Source organism: Bradysia coprophila, unplaced genomic scaffold, assembly GCF_014529535.1.
Source record: "Bradysia coprophila strain Holo2 unplaced genomic scaffold, BU_Bcop_v1 contig_373, whole genome shotgun sequence".
Classification (NCBI taxonomy): Eukaryota; Metazoa; Arthropoda; class Insecta; order Diptera; family Sciaridae; genus Bradysia; species Bradysia coprophila.
This window is the reverse complement of record NW_023503632.1, coordinates 1,492,668-1,512,961: the sequence shown is the minus strand read 5'-3', so window position 1 is coordinate 1,512,961 and position 20,294 is coordinate 1,492,668. Positions and strand designations below refer to the sequence as shown.

Genomic DNA, 20,294 nt, shown 5'->3' with positions numbered 1-20,294 from the left:
GTTCTATATTACGGTAAGCTTTGCTCTTCTAAATTGCTTCCTTTGCAATATATTTACGCTTTTTAACATTTTTAAATTTCATTTTTTAAGTACACAGAGTAAAGAAGTTTTTTGTTTGTTTTTCATTTTGGGTTAAGTGAACGCACTCCAAGAGCGCGTTCGTTAAGTACATTTAGTTCTAATTTTAATATAAATAGTTCGGCTTTAGATAGTTCGTTTGTTTGTTTGTTTTTTGTGCAATTAAGTAAATTTGTGCATATTGCTGTAGCTTCTTATTAGAAATTGTTGACAAAATGTAAAACCGAAAAATCAGAAAATCATTCAATATGGCAACGATAGTATGAACAATTTTTCGTGCGCTTTTCCTACTTTTGTAAAGTTTCGATATTTAAAGTCAAAGTTTGTGTTGACGTTCCTTACAACTTCACTAACAATGCTTTCCCAATCATAAATCTACTATCACTTGATAATAACATAGACGTAGTAATCTAGATGAATTTAGAGATCGAGTAGCCTAAGTTAACAAGAAAATTGATTCAAGTCACGACGGAAGAGTAAAGATTTGTGGTTTGAATATCAGTGACATCCGTAAGAGTAGCCAATTCAAAAATCTCTGCTAACAGGTTATGGGCCCAGAATAATATGTAGCAACAGTCAACATCATTCGCTGCTATTGATTGAAGTTCTGGTATTTGTCCTGACAAGATTTGCTGCGTATGAACATAGTGGTATAGCTAGCAGCAGTGTGGTTGACAATTGGTAGTCAATGATTGGAAGATCGAGTAGCCTAAGTTAAAAAGAAAACTGATTCAAGTCACACGCAAATAAACACCCGAAGGGGATACATTGTGTTTTATTTGTGGTCCGGATATCAGTGATTCAAGAAACTCCTGGTTCACAGCATGTCGACGTCTTAGGAAAAAATGTTTGTGAATTTGCAAGGAGTACCTATTCTCTTGAATGAATAAAACAGTTTTGATAATTTTCTCGTATTTAAAAGTCGTGCCACTGAACAACTTGTTTTTCTCAGAGTCCCCTTCTCAGAATAGTGTTTTGCGTCTAGCTTGAACAATTTAATAATAGTTTGATCACTCTTCCTCATTTATTGATAGCCCGATCGCTCTATTACAGACTCCATCGCATCCAAAAAGTTCTGGGACTTCATGGGCACAATTCTTCATTTTTCTTGTAAAAAAAGTGATTCCCTCGTCCCGAGACGGAAAAAAGTTTCGAAATCTACTCTTTCACAGAATAGACTCATTGCGTCTGGTGTTTAACTATTCTATTCTACAACTGGCTATGCCGGAAAACAATGTTCTTTCTAACACATCCACACAACATTTTGATCGAATAAATTTTTTTTGTTTTGTTTCTTTACTAACGAAATAACGAAAAAGTGATTCTACTGAAACACATCGACACATTCATTCACTTAAAAAAAATGTATACAACGCCGCTGCCCGCGCCCACAAATTATAATAAAAATCGAAATTTACAATTGAACTTGAAATGATTGAGCTGGTGGCTTTGGTGGCGATATGAACGGATTTGTGTTTCGCAGCTCCGGTTTCGTCACATTGGCGACCCATTCCGAGTCGAACGGGTCGGATGTTGTTGTCAGTGATTTAGCGCGCGAGTGAACGGCCAATGGTGGAGCACGTTTCGGAAGCGGAGATGTACTTTTGACGACCTGGCCCAGCCATTGATCGGCTTTGGGCAATTGAGAAGCACCATTCGTATCGGCCGGTATTGTTTTCAGTGGTGATGTTGGCGGGGATATTGGAACGGTGATCGGTTGTTTTATGGGTGAAGTATCGGAAGATGATGCAACGGTGATTGGACTTTTGGGTAGTGTTACGACTGATGGAGCTTGAGCATTGCTTATAGTTGAAGGGAATACATTAATCGTACTGGTTACCGTTGTTGCGTAGATCGATGTGGGTGACGTTATAGGACTAGTTACTGGCGATCCTATCATTGCAGCTGCCGTATTTTGATTAACGCTCGTTAAACTATTGAAATTGAGATCGTCAGCATCGTTTCGACTTAACAGCGATAAGCCTTGACTAAGTTCTTGGCATAGTTGACTAACGGTATCGATTTGTTGCGAAGATATTTCCGGTATTGGTGACACAGATCGAATGCCAATTTGACCGTTAGCTAACGGATCAAGAAATGCTTTTTGCCTTTCAGCGTTGGACGGAAGATCGTTAATACGGAGTGACATTTGCCGTTTGAATGGAGATTGTGTACTGAGAGCGTTAAATGCGCGGAAACTACCTTGACGCTCGAGCATTGACGGTGTTGCGTGTGGTCGTTCAATGGCGAATGGATTATGCGGTTTCGGCTGTGGTGGCACGACAGCTGTGGATGGTGGATCCACACTACGTTCATTGTTAGCCAATCTTTCGGTTATGCTTTGTTGTCGGAACGAACCACTCCGGGTGAATGTTGAATTTTTCATATCGAACGTCATTGTGACACCACACTCCTTATCCCGTCGTTGTTTCCTCTCCAAGCAAACAGCAAACGCACAGCCAACAGCATGTGACAATCGTTCACCAGAATCTTTGTTCGCCAAAAATCCGTGACACATCCAACGCCTCGTCGTACCATCACGGCAAATGTAACTGAATCCGCGTTCATGGTTGCGATCCGGTGCACAAAAACTAACTTTTTCTATTGTTTGATCAACGATCAGACCTTTGGTATCATCGTCGACCACACGCAAACCATCGCCACTAACATGCAGTAAGCCACGGATTGCACGTCTTCGAGAATTCTAAAATGGAAAACATTTCAATCAAAATTCGGACCCCGACGACAAAATTATCTTCGCAACATACCCGAAGTACTTTGAGTGCCTCCTCGCACACTTGCATTCCACGCGATTCGAACACCTCAACACAGCCCAAATATTTTACTGGAAATGAGCATGTAGCCGATCGTACCGCCTGCTCGTCCGACTGCCATTGATGTGGCTTCGACGCTTCCGGCACACGATCTCTTCGGCGTCGAAATGAGTCTCGAAACGATCGACGAAGACGGTCCATCTTGTTGGGAGACGAGCGTTTACTCGCTCGAAATGATGCTGATTTCTGGAATGAACAAAAAGGAAACAATTAGACAAGACGTTTAGTGCTTTCAACCATTTTAATGGGCAAAAGTGTGTGCCTGAGTACAAGGTTGTAGCAAATGTTTATCTCTCTTAATTTATAAGTCAGGTTTCTATATGCGTAGAAAAAGGAGTTTTTAGCCCCGTACGAAGTACGAAGGGGCTTATAGGATTACGATGCCGTGTGTAATTGATGGAATTCGAAGCAGACGGTAAGGGCAAAGTGTTTGCCTATGTTCATAGATGACGAATCCGCAATAAAAATTTGGTCCGTCTGTCCGTCTGTCCGTCTGTCCATCTGTCCGTCTGTCCGTCACGTCGATATCTTGAGTAAATCAAATCCGATTTCAATTTTTTTTTTCCCTGAAAGATAGTCAAAATAGTGAGGCTAAGTTCGAAGATGGGCATATTCGGGTCGGCCCTTCGTGAGTTAGGGCCACCTAAGTGATTTAAGGTCTTTTGGTGATATTTATGGCAAAATAAACGATGGAAATGTAAATGACACGGCAAATGATAGGTATTGTTAATACCAATCCAGGAAAAAAAAGTTTTTTAAAATCGGGTGAGTGGACCGTGAGTTAGGGCCTTAGAAGTGAAAAGCTGCTAGGGCCCTATGTGTATTTTACATATAACTCGAGCAAATTTCATCCGTTTTTCGTAATTTTTGTTTCATTTGGAAGGTAATCAAAGGCCGAATAGAATGTTGTTGCAAAAAAATTAAATTTGGGTCCTCGGACTAAGGCCGCTACTAGGGCCCTATGTGTATTTTACATATAACTCGAGCAAATTTCATCCGTTTTTCGTAATTTTTGTTTCATTTGGAAGGTAATCAAAGGCCGAATAGAATGTAGTTGAAAAATAAATTAAATTTGGGTCCTTGGACTAAGGCCGCTACTAGGGCCCTATGTGTATTTTACATATAACTCGAGCAAATTTCATCCGTTTTTCGTAATTTTTGTTTCATTTGGAAGGTAATCAAAGGCCGAATAGAATGTAGTTGAAAAATAAATTAAATTTGGATCCTCGGACTGAGGCCGATACTAGGTGTATTTATACTCAATAAATTAAAATTTTAGGGCTATTTGAAATTTTGGTTTTATTTGAAAGGAACGTCGTACGGGGCTTCGTAATTGCGCTATGTGCAATTTCTACGATGTACACATTACATAATAATTTTACTTTAACTACTTTAAGCGGCGCATAGGGTTACGGTCAAAGTAGGGTGACAGACGCACTAGGGTCACGTACGCAATAGATATACGGGTTTGTACGGGGCTCAGTCGCAGCAAACGCTCCGACTGTTCTGATGGCTCGTTTGTTAAAATTTTTTGTCGGAACTTTGGGTTTTTGTTCTTACTTGCACTGTACAACGGTGATTTTGTTTCTGATGCTACGATAGGGTTATCTTCGAAGTAGCTTTCTATAAGGTATCCTATTTCCATCAGTAGATGGATTACTCTATTTTCTGTGCAATGGAATGGAGCGCGGCAGACGGCAGACGACGTTTCTCTTATTGTCTGTTGATGCAGGTAAGAGGAAGAGGATAGAGAACAAAATTCAGTGAATCAGTCAGAACTGGGTGAATACTCCTGTAATTGTAAAGTGGCAAACTTAAGACCTTATGTGGAATTTGGGTGGAAGATGGCGCAAATCACATGTTTCAGGAATTTATAAAGTGGAAAATCTTTCCGATTTCAAGTTTTTTCGTCAAAAGACGAGACACGGGTATCTTTATTTTCAATTTTTAGCTGCTTTATGTAAAAAATTTGGGGTAAAAATCATTTTGGCGTAGTCTATCCACTTATTACTTATAAATTTAAGTTTATCTAAATCTCTTATTTGCAAAAACCTTCTACTACGGGAACGGTTATTGCATAAATCGAAAGATAATAGTAGTGAGTTTACGTAAATGGCATAAATTATAAGTTGGAAATAAGAAACTTGCAGAACATCTAGTATGAAGATGTGACTTAAAATTTCCAACTTATAAGTTGACTTATAGCTTATATGTCATTTACGCAAACTCACTAAACATTCTTGGATTCATTAAATTAGATGTTTTTAAAATAATAGGTCAGTGATTGTACATTCAAAATATAAAAGGTGAGATACGTCTCAGTTGATTCCCCTTGTATAAGTGGTTGATATTTCAGATCGCAAGATAGTAAGAATTCAGTGTTCGGAAAAAGGATTGCGCACGCTTTTTCAAATGTTTTTGCATTATTTTCGAAAGTTTAGAATTTTTGTAAATTTATCGGCGCACCGCCGCCGACTTTAAGTTTCTCCCGGCGCGCCGCCGCCGATCCCTTACCAGTCGGCACACCGCCGCCGACTATTTTAAGATCGGCGCACACCTCTACTTGTGACAGCTAAATCTTGAAGTTTAAATTTGGTTTCACCTACTAGCTTCCAATAATCGATATGGTCTTAATGGATAAAATTAAAATTTGGATTTTTCTATCGGTCGAATATAATATCCCGTAATAATTTCTCAATAAAATTCTAAGCTAGATGCCGAAAGCTTTCGTTTTGCTTTCCATTATCATTTTATCTGACAATGTTTGTTGAGTGTCGGTGGTTTCAAAAGGACTTCGATTAAAGGTCTTCCAAATCCAAACATTTTCACTCTTCCCATCTAACAATATTATTCCATTAATCCATACATCGTCCATAAAGAGAATTTTGTTATTTTAACAGTAAATGACTTTTCGTTTAACATATCAACGTCAGCAGCCACTTTCAATTATTATTTGTGTAGTCATTTAAAACGTATGAGGAGGAAAACTTTATTAGTAGCTCGGCACTCAATTCGTTAACTAAAAGCAACTATGCTCAAAAATATTTTCAATTAGTTTGGTTCCTAAAACTAGAACCAAAAAAAAATGACAAATGGGAAAAGTTTTCAAAAAAAAAAATCTATTAACAAGCCGATATAATGGAAATATAAACTGAAAATAATGACTATTGATATTATCCTATAGTTTCGTCAAGGACGATATATCAGTCAAGACCAAAAAATCCGCAGGGGCTTAATGATCCTCAGTTTTTAAATTCTCGAGACTCACAAGATAAACTCTTTTTAGAGAGTACAGAGATAAATGTCAACTGCGAACAGTTACAGAGTGCATCCCTATCCTCATATTTACCCGAATAAGAACCTAAGCAAATGTTACAGAACATTATATACAAGTTAAAGATTGATAACACAAATGAAGTTAAATATTTTGCATCAATCAGGTGAAACACTTAGATCAAAAAAAAGTGACAGATTCGATCATTACATTTGCTCAACTTAGTGATGAAAAGAACAACTTTCGTTGTCTCTATTGAGAAAACCGTTGGACGCAACTCGGTGATAAATGCTTTTTTGGCACATGAAATGCTTTGTCTCTTTAGTGTCTAAAATAGCAAGTGACATTGGATGCTGCGAAAATAACTCATTACATGAGTCAACGTTTCTGTGATAAAAGCAATCATAGGTAACTGTTTTTTTGACTCTATAAACATAGAAACAATCACTTTCTCTCTCTGCGATGGGTAGAAAAGATGATATCACTTGTTAGTCCTTAATGAGAAAAAATGAACTTAACGATAAACAAAATTCTCTTTAAAGTAATGAAACAAGTTAGCCATTAATATGAAAGAATGTTAAGAGTTAGCCATTTTAATATCAAAGAACAACAAACCGTATTTTTAACGTCTCCATATGTTCCTCGAGTAAAACCTCTGTCAAGTGGTTCATGTGTGTGTGAAGAAGTATTTCCCATTTTGTTTGTCTTTCAATTGATAACAGTTCGATGTGAAAATTTTCTTGTTTTGACTTTTTCTCTTTTCGTCGTTAAGTTGTATCGTTGATTTGTTGTTTGTTTGTTTGTTTAAAAAAAAATGTATCACCGTTAAAGACACATGACTAATAATTTCCAAAGCACGCTGATAATAATGTTGAATGTGGGGTTTCGTTTTTTATGTATTTATTCAGAGCAGTTCTTTCATCTCACTGTTAATTGGCATGGGGGCTACAATCGTTTGTGTATTGAGTAACGTACTCCATCTGGAAAAATTATCACAATGAACTAACGACCGAATTGAGAAAATTTGTTGAACTTTTTCAATTAAATCTCACTGATGGCTGAATGCTGCATAAAAGTTTTGTGTGAATTGTTCAAATTTTAAGGTTTCATGAACTGTGTCGACAATTAAGTATGCAGGTCATTGACTCTACGGATATTGCGTATAACTCTTGTTGAAGGGACAATCGGAAGTCATTAAAAAATTGTTCGAATTTCAATGTAGAAATTGGAATGCCATTGCAGTCCTTGTGTCTCCCTTAATATTTAAATCCTTAAGAATATCTTTACCCAATTTCACACACCTTTTTTTTACTCTCAAAACCCATCTTATTAGCGATACTTTTCACACCGACCATTAATATACAAAATCCATTCACATCCACCACACGGATACACAGCAACATCAAATTACATTTCACAAGTGAATAAATGACGGGAAAAAAAACAAATTCTCATAAGGAAGAGAAAATTTTTAAATAAATTCTTCCCTCGGAACGCATACTACACAAAACATTCTCATATTGTCGACCGCATTTTTTTTCCCGTAACACAAATTAATTTTGAAAATTGTTCCCCTTTTTTCTTTTCATCGTCGAACCATTTCATTTACGTTGGTTATATATTTCCCATAAATGTTAAAATCAAAAACTTTTATATAAAATGTCTGGTTGTCTACCTGCAATGTTTTCTCTATCTTAAAATATGTTCTCACATCCGATTTGCATTTTTCTTTTTATAAAAGTTACCCCATGGCTACTTTATAATGCCATTAGACATGACTCTATATAAAAGCTGAGAGGAAAAATGTGTTGATGCAACTGCGCTGCGAAAACTGAACTTTTTCATGCCTGATATGGGTGGCGATCGAATGATCTTTTTCATACTTCGGGGCCGAAAATGAGGGCAATTTTTCAAATTTTCTCGGGTCTGCCCTTTGCATGAAAATTCACATGTGTACCTGTTTGGGACGGTTGATTTAAGGCACTTTCGCTTGTTCGGCTTACAATCCGCGAAATTGCCTAAAATCGGTGTTAGGGAATCTCGCGCCGCGTCATTCACAATAACTCACAAAGTGACATCTTCCTTATACAAAATGTGTCAAAATGTGAATTATTGTGAATGACGCGGCGCGAGATTCCTAGCAACCCTAAAATCAATCGTCCAAAACAGGTACACAAATGACTATTTTTCTCTGGTTTTCTATATTTTCTATAGATTTACTTTTCACCACTCCTTTTGAACATCTGAACCATTAACCGTAAATAAAAATTCTGCCCTGACCGCATTTCGAACCACCGACACCAAACCCAAGCTTGTCGAGCAACACCTCTAACCATTCGGCTATTTAGATATAAAATCGCAGTGAGCCAAGCGTACGTAAATGCAGTCTACTTGATCGTTCATTAGTTATTTATGCAACACGTTGCGAAAGTGGTAGTTTTTGTCACACAACGTATTTATCAAACTCGCTTCGCTCGTCGGATAATCTAGTGACAAAAACTACCACTTTTCGCAACTAGTTGCATAAATCACTAAGTTTCAACGATTAATAGGAAGTGTTTTATCACATCGCATCATATTTTATGGTGAGATCGGGCAGACAGTAGGCAGAGTAGTTTAACGACAAAAATATGAAAAATATGACTTATCATGCATACTGAATAAATCGATATAATGTTAATCTTATTGCTGTATTTATAATCTGAATAATCAGGACGTGGTGGAATGGTATCAGTTTATCACAGCATAAGTCGAATATGGAATGTGTTTACCCTGGTGGTGTAGGTGGAAATTTTACCATTTCTTTTATACAAATTAATGGGAAACGGTTTTTTTCCACACAAATCACCGAAACAGCAAGCATCAACAGAAAAATGTCCTACCTAGAAGGTAATTTAGCTTAAGACCCCGAAATTATAAAATCAAATTTAAATTGAAATTGAGAAAATAATATCCTCTCACCGAATAAATCACATAAATCTATACCAATCCGTGTGATATTGTTTGCAATAAATTTTTCTTTATATTTCTCTTCCCTTCGTAAAAACTGAATGCAAAAATTAAATCATGGGATTATTGTCGGATCGAAGAAAGAAATGAAAATAAAAATTCACATGGAAATGGGCAAAAGAAATCATTTAAAAGATATAACGAGTACAATGACTCGCACATAGAATGTGTGTGTGTGTGTGTGTGTGTGTGTGTGTGTGTGTGTGTGTGTGAGTTAGTCAGATTCAGTATATATACATATAATGTACAATAAAACGTTTATAATTAAGGGTGATTTGTGTGCACAGGTATTTATAATGCCTATAAGCAATCCAATCAATTTTAACGTGAATTTATATTTTGTCAGAAACATTTTGTAAATGAACGATTTCAATAGCCTTTAGAATATATGGAACTATAGTAAGTACTATTATGTACGAAGTGACTCTTTGCACCCGGGTGCAAATAGTCATAATTAGACTGTTGCATCCTGACCAAAAATAGCTTGTTGCATCAAAGCAAAACTGTCTCTACCCTCTACAAGGTAGTCTGGCAAAGGCAAATTGATTTTCATCATCATTCTTGGTTTTATTGTCTACTTGATTTTCTTCCCTCAATAGGCCATGGGCCAATTACGTTTCCTCCGTTGAGCTGTCACTTAATTTATGTTTTCAAAAATACTGTGGTGAATTGATGTCTTCGCTTCGTCGAGAAAAACGGTTAATCACAACATGAGCACATGAAAAACGTCACGAATGGGAGGAGGAAATTCTCCCTAGTGGTAAATTGATTTTTTCTTCTACAAGTTGAACCGGTGAATTGGGTGTTGCATTTAAGGCAAATTCATTTTTCCTTCTACAGTTAGCCTGACATTTGCAAAATCAAGTTTGACCCTAACGTTGAAAAACCTGAAACAGCAGAAATTTTGTAAAGTGATTGTAAAGCCTCTGTTTGGAGGAACTGTTTCACATCAGAAATGAAAACTGTAAGTTCCACCAGGTGCAAATAGTCTCCTGAATACTATTTGCACCTGGATGCAAAATCTAACCCATACGTACAATAAATACGGATAAAAATTTACTGATAATTTGGTAATTAATATTGACGGTGTAATGGAAACATTTAATTGCAAAACAGTGGTCCCGAGGGTACGATATGCGTGAACGATATTACCATTGCCTCACACTTTACCTATTATCATCAATAAAAAGTGGTGGAGGTTAACATTTGTCTACCGTGTACGTGACGCTATACAAAACACCGAACGTGAAGAACAAAGAACATAAGTCGTTTCGCACGTCAAACTCATGAAATTTTTTTTTTGACAAACTCAATTTTCAACAAAACAATTTAAAAATTTTCTTTTTCTTAATTTCCATTTATTTTCCATGCCAAATAAAGTTCGACATTTATGACTGAAACTTTTTCCTCCCTTGTCTGTTTGTGACAATTTTCTCAACGTAATTCTCACTGATGTTTGTCGGATTAGCTTTCACATTGAACACCATCATCTTCATATAAGTACTACGCATTTTCAGTTAATAATGTGTCAAGTAAACAAATTCGTCTGTTTTGCATTTATAAATACGTTTCTCCCGATTAGATTAGATTAGAGAACATGTTAAATAAAATACGAAGAACGGAACAATAAGTTCGTACATCTGGTAAAACAGGTCCGCAGAAGCGATGAGGTCACAGATCATATAACTCCTAATTCCTCAAAATAACTGTGTTCTTTGTTTGGCGTAAGGTAATCTGGCACCTCTAAAGGGCGAATCTGGCACAGTCATGACTTTTCGTTACGTGTAGTAAAATGGCGCATACTATGATCCCTTGTTCGTCGGAGTCAGGCGCTAGAAACTTGAAAGCTTGCTTGTACAGACAGAATTAGCTTTTTGCAAGTGGCAGGAGTGTCCTTCACTACAACTATTACGTCTTCTGTTTGAAGTATAAAGTTAACATACATTTTTCTGTGTAAAAAAACTACAAGTGCCCAGTATAAGATGAAGGAACTAAAAACGCTGCAAAATCGCTGCATTAAAGCTGCGTTCAGCTTGGACAGGAATACTTCTACGTCCTACATCTACAGCACTTCGATTATGCCTGTTACCGAATTAGCTAAGGTAGAACGGGTTTGTTTGGTCTACAAGTTGGTGAATTCTCGTACGAAGCACAATTTTCGATTTCATACAAACGCAAATGTGCACGGAAGGTCAACCAGACGTGATTCTATGATACATAACTTCAACGTTTATTCGGCAACGGCTACGGACTTTGATGCACCGAATGTGGCTCTGATGCTAGCCATCGACGAGTTTAACCGTGTTGACAGTGTGACGCGGCATTCGACTTCCTTTAAGACATTTCGCACTAAAGTTAAGTTAAAAGTGATGCAGGAGAGCGTTGTTTATGACTTGATATCGCCCTTTGTGTTTGTTAATTGATCTGTGATATTTTTCTGTAGATGGCTTCTCATCGATTTTCTGTGATATCTTTTGTTTGTTTGTTTTTTGGCTTTATAACTTTTTCTATTGAATTTAATTCATGACTTGGACCATGTTTTCTTAATTTAATTTATTTTGGACGAATGGTTATCCGAATTAAAAAAAAAAAATTGTGTTTACACTTGCTTAAGCCTAATATTTAGACGAGAATTTATTTATTTATTTATTTTCAATTTACTTAATTTACCCTATTTTGCTTAACCCACTTGATTTATGAATGTCTGTTATGCATTGTGTTCCACGCAGAAATAATGGAATGAAAAATAAATGGTTTATTAAAAAAAAAAAAACATCCCTAGCAAATCTCTTGTTTTTGAATCGTCGTCGATAACAGATGACTAACCGTAAGAGACAAGTCACATCATGATTGTTTTTTTTTTTTTTTTCAAAAACACCTTTATTGGTATGAATAGTACAATCTTAACTATTTGTTAATTTATTACTAGGGTTGAGTTGTACTATCTTCCTTTTACTTGCGTAATTAGAAGAAAGTAAGACTTGTGTGGGTTTTACGACCCAATGGTCGAGTCCCTATGCGGTGTGCTGTTTTCATCCTTCATGTCAGTTCGTGGGGTTTAACACGTTTCAGCCTCCTTATTTCATTTGTTGTATCTAGTAATAAGATGGCTTCTACGTTGGTGTGGTGAAGCAGTCTTTTTTCGTGTTTGATGGCGTTTTCCCGAATTACATCGGCAACCCATTGTATTTTTAAATCTTTGTGAATTTCTTTGTTTGTCACGTAACGATATGCGTTGGTGATCATGCGAAGAAAGTTGTTTTGACTTGTTTGGATGATATCTGTGTTTGATTTTTTAGCACAGCCCCGAAGAGTAGAGCCGTACATCCAGATAGGTGCGAAAATTGATTTGTAAATCAATCTTTTACAATACAGGTTAAGTTTAGAGTTGTATCCGACTAACCAGTACATTTGTCTCGTTTTGTGTTTGATTTGCTCAGCTTTTTGCTTCACATGATGTTTCCAGTTTAGTTTGCTGTCCAGGTTTAATCCTAGATATTTAGCTGACTCTGCCTGCGGAATGGGAATCCCATTGAGGTAAATGCGGAGATTGCTGTTTATGTGACGCAATGCGAAAGTGACGTGATTAGATTTTGACTCATTGAGTTTTATTTTCCAATCGATGGTCCACTGATTTATTTTATCCAAAGCATTTTGTAAATGTTTAACTGCCTCCGACTGCGATGTATCTGTTGCCATGATCGCTGTGTCGTCTGCGAAGGTTCCAATGAAAGAGTTTGTGGTTACAGGTATGTCAGCAGTATATATAGTGTATAAGAAAGGTGCCAATACACTTCCTTGTGGTACTCCTGCTAGTATTGGATAGAAGTTTGAATAGGTTTCTTCGTCTTTTACTCTGAACGTTCTCTCCGATAGGTATGATTCAAGCAGTTGACAGTAGTTGCCTGGAAAGAGTGTACTCATTTTATATGTGAGTCCTTCGTGCCACACTTTATCAAATGCCTGTGATACATCCAGGAATGCTGCCGGGCAGTACTCCTTTTTTTCGAATGCACTCTCAATTTTAGTAGTGAGTCTATGAATTTGTTCAATTGTTGAATGGTTGTTTCTAAAACCGAATTGAAAATCGGGGATTTTCACCAAAGGTTTTAGTCGTTTTATCAGCAACTTCTCGAATATTTTTGAGATTGTGGGTAGCAGTGAGATCGGCCTGTACGAGGTTACTTTTTCTGGCGGTTTATCTGGTTTTCTTAGCATAATTACTTGCGCAATTTTGAAGCTTTTTGGTACATATTTGAATTTAAGGCATGCATTGAACAGATATGTAATCATGTACACCGCATGTGCTGGCAGTTCTTTCAATACTCCTGGTGCTAATTCATCTATACCTGGAGCCTTTTTCTTGTTTAGTTTATCTATTTCTGTTGCAATTTCATATGGAGTGAATTTTTTGAACTTTTTGTCAGGTCGGTAGGTTGGTGTTGTGTCTACATTTGATTGTATGTCATTGTGAGGTTGAAAGACTTCTGCAAGATGTTTTGCAAAGAATTCCGTTTTTTCAGTATCCTTTCGTAACCAAATACCTCTGGAGTCTTTTATGGGAGGGATTTGGACGCATGGGCGTTTGAATCGTCTCGTCGCTTTCCATAGAGAGTAGTCTCTATCTTTACTCGAACTTAAATTGCTTAGGTAGTTTTCAAAACTTTCTTGTCTATACTGCTTTGTAACTTTATTAACTCTGTTACTAATATTGTTGAAGATTCTTTTGTCACTTTGGTTTCTGCTCCTATGCCAAAGTCTTCTCGCTTTTCTCCTTTCCTTGATAAGCTCTCTTATTTCGGCTGGATAATTGATTTCGTGAATAAGTTTTTCTTTTGGTTCCGGAGTTGCTGTTCTTGCCGCAATTTGCAGAAGATTGATAAAATTTTCCGTTTGTAGATCAAGCTCCTGTTTTGATTTCAGGCTAGCGTTGAGGTTGATTGACTCTTCAACTAAATTTCTGAAGAGTTCCCAGTCGGTGCATTTGTTAGTTAGATTTTCTTTTTTCTTTTTTAGTATGACTGTAGCATTGAGATTAAGAATCACTGGTGTATGATCTGATGTCAGGTCCACCATGTTTACTACTTCCATGTTGTTGTGTGATATTCCTCTTGAAATGAAGAAATCCAATAGATCTGGTACCTTTTTCTGGTCTGTAGGCCAGTACGTTGGCTTACGGCCGGAGTGGTAACTACAGTTTTCTTTTTTGATTGCGTTTAGAAGACCGTTGCCTTTAACCGGAGTTATCAGCCTCGCTCCCCACATCATGATTGTGGTGAAAAACTTATAAATGGTCCCTAAGAGAAAAGCTAAACGAAAAGTCAGAATTATAAATACTTCGTTCTCTCACAGTAGTCTCACTAGTAATCGTAGGACGTTTTTGACCCACATAAATTAGAACAATGAACTGAAGGTTTCGGCTTACACAAGATAAGACAAGTTTGCTTTCTAGAAACCAACTTTTAATCAAATATCCGCAAGACGTAACGTGGAACTTTAACTAATAAACGAAATATGTTTATAGCCCTCATGTCGCATTCGGTTAATTAAGTCAACATAAGGAACTAATTTACGCACAACACAAAGCTCGGAATTGACAACTTGAAAACAATAACCGGTAGTACTGTATACTGTTTAATAAACAGCCTTTATGCATTAATTTCAGTAATTAACTTCTGATAACTTGATTGTTATTTCGTAATTCTAAAAACCGAAAACAAAACACAAAAGTTTAATGCATAAATAAGCAATGGGAAAATTTCAAAGTTCTGGTTTTTATAAAATTTGTAAGTCGAAAGAAAATGATAAGACTGAAATTACACCGCATGTATGTAAATCGTGACCTATTAGCTACTTTAGCGCTGCTATATGTATTGCTTTCATTATGTTTGTTAAGTTTCGTGGGAACGGAACAACGCCCCACACAAAAAAGACCGAAGAAAATCAATAAACTTTCAACGGATAAAAACGGATTCTCCTTCTAACGTCGTACAATAACCGTTTTTCGACACAAAACTGCATGTGTCGTACGGAAATGGAACAACTTTAAAATCCAAGCTAAAGCAACCCCCACCCACCCACTCACAAATACATTCGTTTTGTGCAATTGCATTGCGTAATGCACAACATTCTCCCATGCCGTATTGAACATAATGCAACCGATTACGATTTAACGAAACAAAAGCCATCACCATTGTATATCTTGTGCATATGGTTGGGGTAAAAATATGCTCTAATTACGTGTGATGTCATCGCCATAATACGCACATACGCAATGAATTTCAATATCAATTAATAAAATGGTTCACCAGCCGCATTTTCTCTGGTGGTAATTCAGTTCGGAAAATTTGTTCAATCTTCGAACGATATTCGGAGCGAACCAATTGAGTGAATGAAAAAAAATAAAAACGGTTGACAGTGGATTGTAATGATGACAATTTCTATGTAAATTATTTTCACCCCGGTTTCGAACGACCACCCGCATAGCATTGATTTCCATTGTTGGGTGAACACAAAATCAGTTTAATGAACGATTAGACACGAACTTTTAATGGAGAAATGCGAAAGGAAAAAGAATTAATTTTATGTTAAGTGGGCATGGGAACCCGGAATAAATTCAGTGAACGTTCAGTTAAGAAATTGGCACAGCGACGCAAGGGTGATATTTTCTGTTAATTAAATCAATTCTTCATTAATTGTGAACGATGTAATGTAAGTCACTGGTATACAAGTGTGGTGTGAGGAGTGATTACGTTGAACAAAATTCGGAAACTTTAGGGCTGCTTTTAGTGAACGAAAATTTGTCAATCAACTCAATATTTTAATTAAATCTAACGCTTCCTTTTCCTGAATTTTGATTTTGATTGTACGTTTTCAAAACTTCACATCAATCGTATTGTATTGTGAATGTGATATGGGTGGGCCTGTTCAATTTTATACATAAAAAGAAAGAATTTCCATCGAAAATTCAATTCATCTTCAGGATATCCACTCGATTATATTATGAAGAAAGTTTGATTTTGGGATGAATGACGAACAGAATTTCAAAATAAACGTTATCAATGTCCTCAATGTTACCAATTTATTGATGCTTCATTTCCTCTCTCAACGTTGATTTAGTGCCATGAATTTATTTCAAGGCTTGGTTTATATAAATAAATTACGAATCTGTCGAACCAGAGCTGCGAATCTTACACTTATAAGTAATTTATTGGTTAATTCGTAGAATGTGAGATGTTACCTTGACTTTTGGATTTTCTATTGTTCAGTTATTGCAAATTGTCATACGAAATTAGGCATTGCTAAGAATAAAAAATTTGCTGACATTGAAATGTCTCTTAAAGCAACAGATTGATTTTATCGATTTTTCTTTTTTATTCAATTATCGCTATTTATAAAGGTTAAAAAGACTTTTCACTTCCTTTCCTTTATGCTTGAATTTGTAAAACTAAATCGAGCGCATCTCAAACTCTCCAGAGTTTCACTTTCATAACTCGGAGGAATGGAGTTGTCATATGGTCCAGAGAACGTTGTTTAACTTCTACAGTCATGAAATATTACATAAGTGCCTCCGTACTATCAACATCTCATTTTTATTTGTCCACTTTGTTCCACACAATTGCATTTGTTTCACATGTGTATGAGTCAAACGATATGAATGTCACGAAGAAAGCGAACTAAACAAATAAAATTGATTGAATAAGAGATGTTCCTGACTGTAACGATTAGATTTAGAAATTTAATTTTGAGGATCTGCATGTCACTTTTCTCAACACTACACACGTACTGCTTTAATGGTCCCATGGTTTTGACAAAGTTGGACTAACTCGCAACTCCAATGAACTGACTTAATTACCTCCTCTGTATCGTACCCAACAAATTCAATTACTGACAGATGCTCTTGTTTGTCGGATACACCAATATAAAATTGAATTACCGTAGAAGTTACGGCATTTCAAACTAAAATTGCGAAAGAACTTCGGTTTTATGGTAAAACAGAAGTTAGTGAAACTCACCTTTTTTTCCTTACAGTCAGAGACATTTAAATTTCGGCATGAATTTCCTTCAGCTAACCACACAAAAAGTGTCTGTAAGTCTTTATTTCCACTTACGACAAAAGCACTCCGTTTCCTCTCCGTTTACTCTTTAAACGATTGAAAAGGAGCTAAACGGAGTGTAGCAGCTTCAACCGTATAAACAGTTTTAATTGTATGTGTGCATCAGCTGAAACACAGCTGAATCAGATACATGCTGAAATTTCACTGCATCTAACTGTAACATTATTTGGAAAAATGTCCCAAAGCTTATCAAAATTGTTCAAAATTTTGCAATTATTGGTAACTTTTGCACATTTTGGAAAACTTCGGTAAATTATTCCAAATAAATCTATCAAAAATTTGCCCTGGTACAATCCGCAACGATATTCTGATATCAAAAATAAATTTCCTCATGATGCTATTACGCTCAATTTGAATGTATAATTCAATCAGTGATCGTATCTGGGGAATGTTTCTATATAGACACCGATGACTGTCTATAATTATACATCTAACAAAGCATTCAATATGTATAGTCCTTTATACGCACAGCATTTAATTTATACTTATAACTCGTCGTCGCTGTTATACCAGGATAAAATCCTATACCAACAAAAATCTCTTCGAGAAAAGTGTGACGCAGTCTTTGAAGTACAATTTCTAAAATGAATGATATCGCTAGAGTTGACGCTTTCAGCTTCGTTACGCAAAAATTAAATTTTACACCCAATTTTAGTTCAAACAAGCTGGCTTAGCTTTTCTCATCATCTGCCAAATAATTTTTACCAAAAAAAATTTGACTGGAAACAACCAAAATTTTACCAAAAAAATCTGCGTTGCATGTGGCAGATAAATTTTCTTGCTGGTCTGTTCCTGAACATTTGCCACTTTGCGACGCAGATTTTTTTGGTAAAATTTTGGTTGTTTCCAGTCAAATTTTTTTTGGTAAAAATTATTTGGCAGATGATGAGAAAAGCTAAGCCAGCTTGTTTGAACTAAAATTGGGTGTAAAATTTAATTTTTGCGTAACGAAGCTGAAAGCGTCAACTCTAGCGATATCATTCATTTTAGAAATTGTACTTCAAAGACTGCGTCACACTTTTCTCGAAGAGATTTTTGTTGGGATATCAGTCGTTTTAGAAGTTTTAGAACACTGCTTTTTATAACAGTTTATAACAGAAATTCGAAAATTTGACGAAATTCGAAAATTTGACGAAAATCGAAAATTTGACGAAAATCGAAAATTTGACGAAAATCGAAAATTTGACGAAATTCGAAAATTTGACAAAAATCGAAAATTTGACGAAATTCGAAAATTTGACGAAAATCGAAAATTTGACGAAAATCGAAAATTTGACGAAAATCGAAAATTTGACGAAAATCGAAAATTTGACGAAATTCGAAAGACGAAAATCGAAAATTTGACGAAGAAAGTAATTCTCTATCTGCCACCATTCAAGAAATATCTCTAAAACCCCAATTGACCCACCCATTTCCAACTTTCGACATTTTTCACAAATGCCCTTCTTTTCTACTCGTAAAACTCTGAGACTTTGCCGAAGAAAGTAACTCTCTATCTGCAACCATTCAAGAAATACCTCTAAAAACATAATTGACCCACCCATTTCCAACTTTCGACATTTTTCACATATGCCACTCTGTTCTACTCGTAAAACTCTGAGACTTTGCCGAAGAAAGTAATTCTCTATCTCTCATAACCCAAAAAAAATATTAGTCCTTTCATCCTACGCTCGAGTAGCTCAAAATTTGGTCACTCTAATCACTCTAGCTCAAACGAATCTGCCCCGATTTTTTTAATTATTTTTTTGTTCGAATCGTGTTATGAATACCTTTCATTTGATGGGTCGCACGCCTCTGTAGGTTTCAATACAGCTAAGCTACAGCCGTTCCCGACCCTCGAAAACCACACTCAGGAACCACTTCGAGGCCAATAAAACAAAATTCTGGTTTTTCCTGGGATAGTGGGGTATCACATTTTCATTTTTATGCCCACCCTGAGGTTCCTGCAAAATTTCATGGAGATTGGCTGACTAGTTTCCGAGATCGACCGTCGATAGATAGACAGATAGACAGATAGATAGAAACATACAGAGTAAGTTGAAAGATTTTGATTGTTTGGAAAACGTTAATTTGGTGCATTTTCTATCAAAATGACCAACTTCAAAACGATGTATCTCCGGCAATTTTAAAGTTACATAGTCGAGTGATAGCTCGTTTTGCTCGTATTTGAAGCGCGAATAAGATAGAATAGGATTTGTGGTGATACAGGCCAAAGGAAAGAAACTTAAATTCTCGCCTATATATAGTTGCCGCGTCTCAAAAAATTTTCTTCGTTCTTTTTTTGGAAGTTAGACTGCGTCAAGTCCTCCGCTATCGCTCCGGACATGATAATTTGAATACACAATTTGTGTACATGGAAAAAATAATATCGATCACGTGCCGCATCCTCGGTACATGGGAGAATATCTTTTTTTTACATAGAAGCGTTAAGGGATTACTATTTTCATCCCACTCAATGTACCGTTCAAATAGAGCGTTACATTTTTGTTTTATCCACACTTTTTTAGCGATGATTAGAAATTATGAATACGATGTATATAACGACCGCATGCATGTAATTGTAATACACAGAAAGTACATATTTTGTCGATAATACATAATAATCATCACGTATAGGAAATGGGGCGGACATATACATCGCATTCTTCGTCCGAGTCGATAATTTTTCGCCAGATTTATCGCTACAAAATGTAGATACCTCTTCTCACGCAAAATGTAGATACAAAATATAAATTTACATTACAGTGAACGACATCTCAAATGTCTCACTGACAAATTTTTCTGAGAATTTTATTGTGTCATTGCAAATTCACAATGACATTCTCTGAAAAAAATGACAGTGAGACATTTGAGATGTCGTTCACTGTAAGTTAAAAGCAAAATAAAATGATCGAGTCTGGTGTTTGAAATTCAATTGTCAAAAACCAGACTCGATCATTTTATTTTGCTTTCATATTTTATTATAGTTAGTATTGATCCAGG

General features: G+C 36.2%; 1 protein-coding gene across 5 annotated transcripts in view; it reads right to left on the bottom strand.

Annotated features, from left to right (window-relative positions):
* Positions 1-368: 368 nt before the first annotated feature.
* Positions 369-20,294, bottom strand: part of LOC119081938 (protein numb) — a 48,131-nt gene continuing 28,205 nt past the window's right edge. For 2 of the 5 annotated variants that reach the window (XM_037191194.1, XM_037191196.1), the window contains exons 2-4: positions 6,802-7,166; positions 2,847-3,098; positions 369-2,782 (exon numbers count right to left, since the gene is read on the bottom strand). In XM_037191194.1, coding sequence (XP_037047089.1) covers positions 1,493-2,782; positions 2,847-3,098; positions 6,802-6,882 — 1,623 coding nt within the window. In that variant the 5' untranslated portion in view covers positions 6,883-7,166 and the 3' untranslated portion in view covers positions 369-1,492. Of the gene's footprint in view, positions 2,783-2,846; positions 3,099-6,801; positions 7,189-20,294 lie in introns of all 5 variants that reach the window. The other 3 variants (XM_037191199.1, XM_037191197.1, XM_037191195.1) reach the window with 2 other exon arrangements.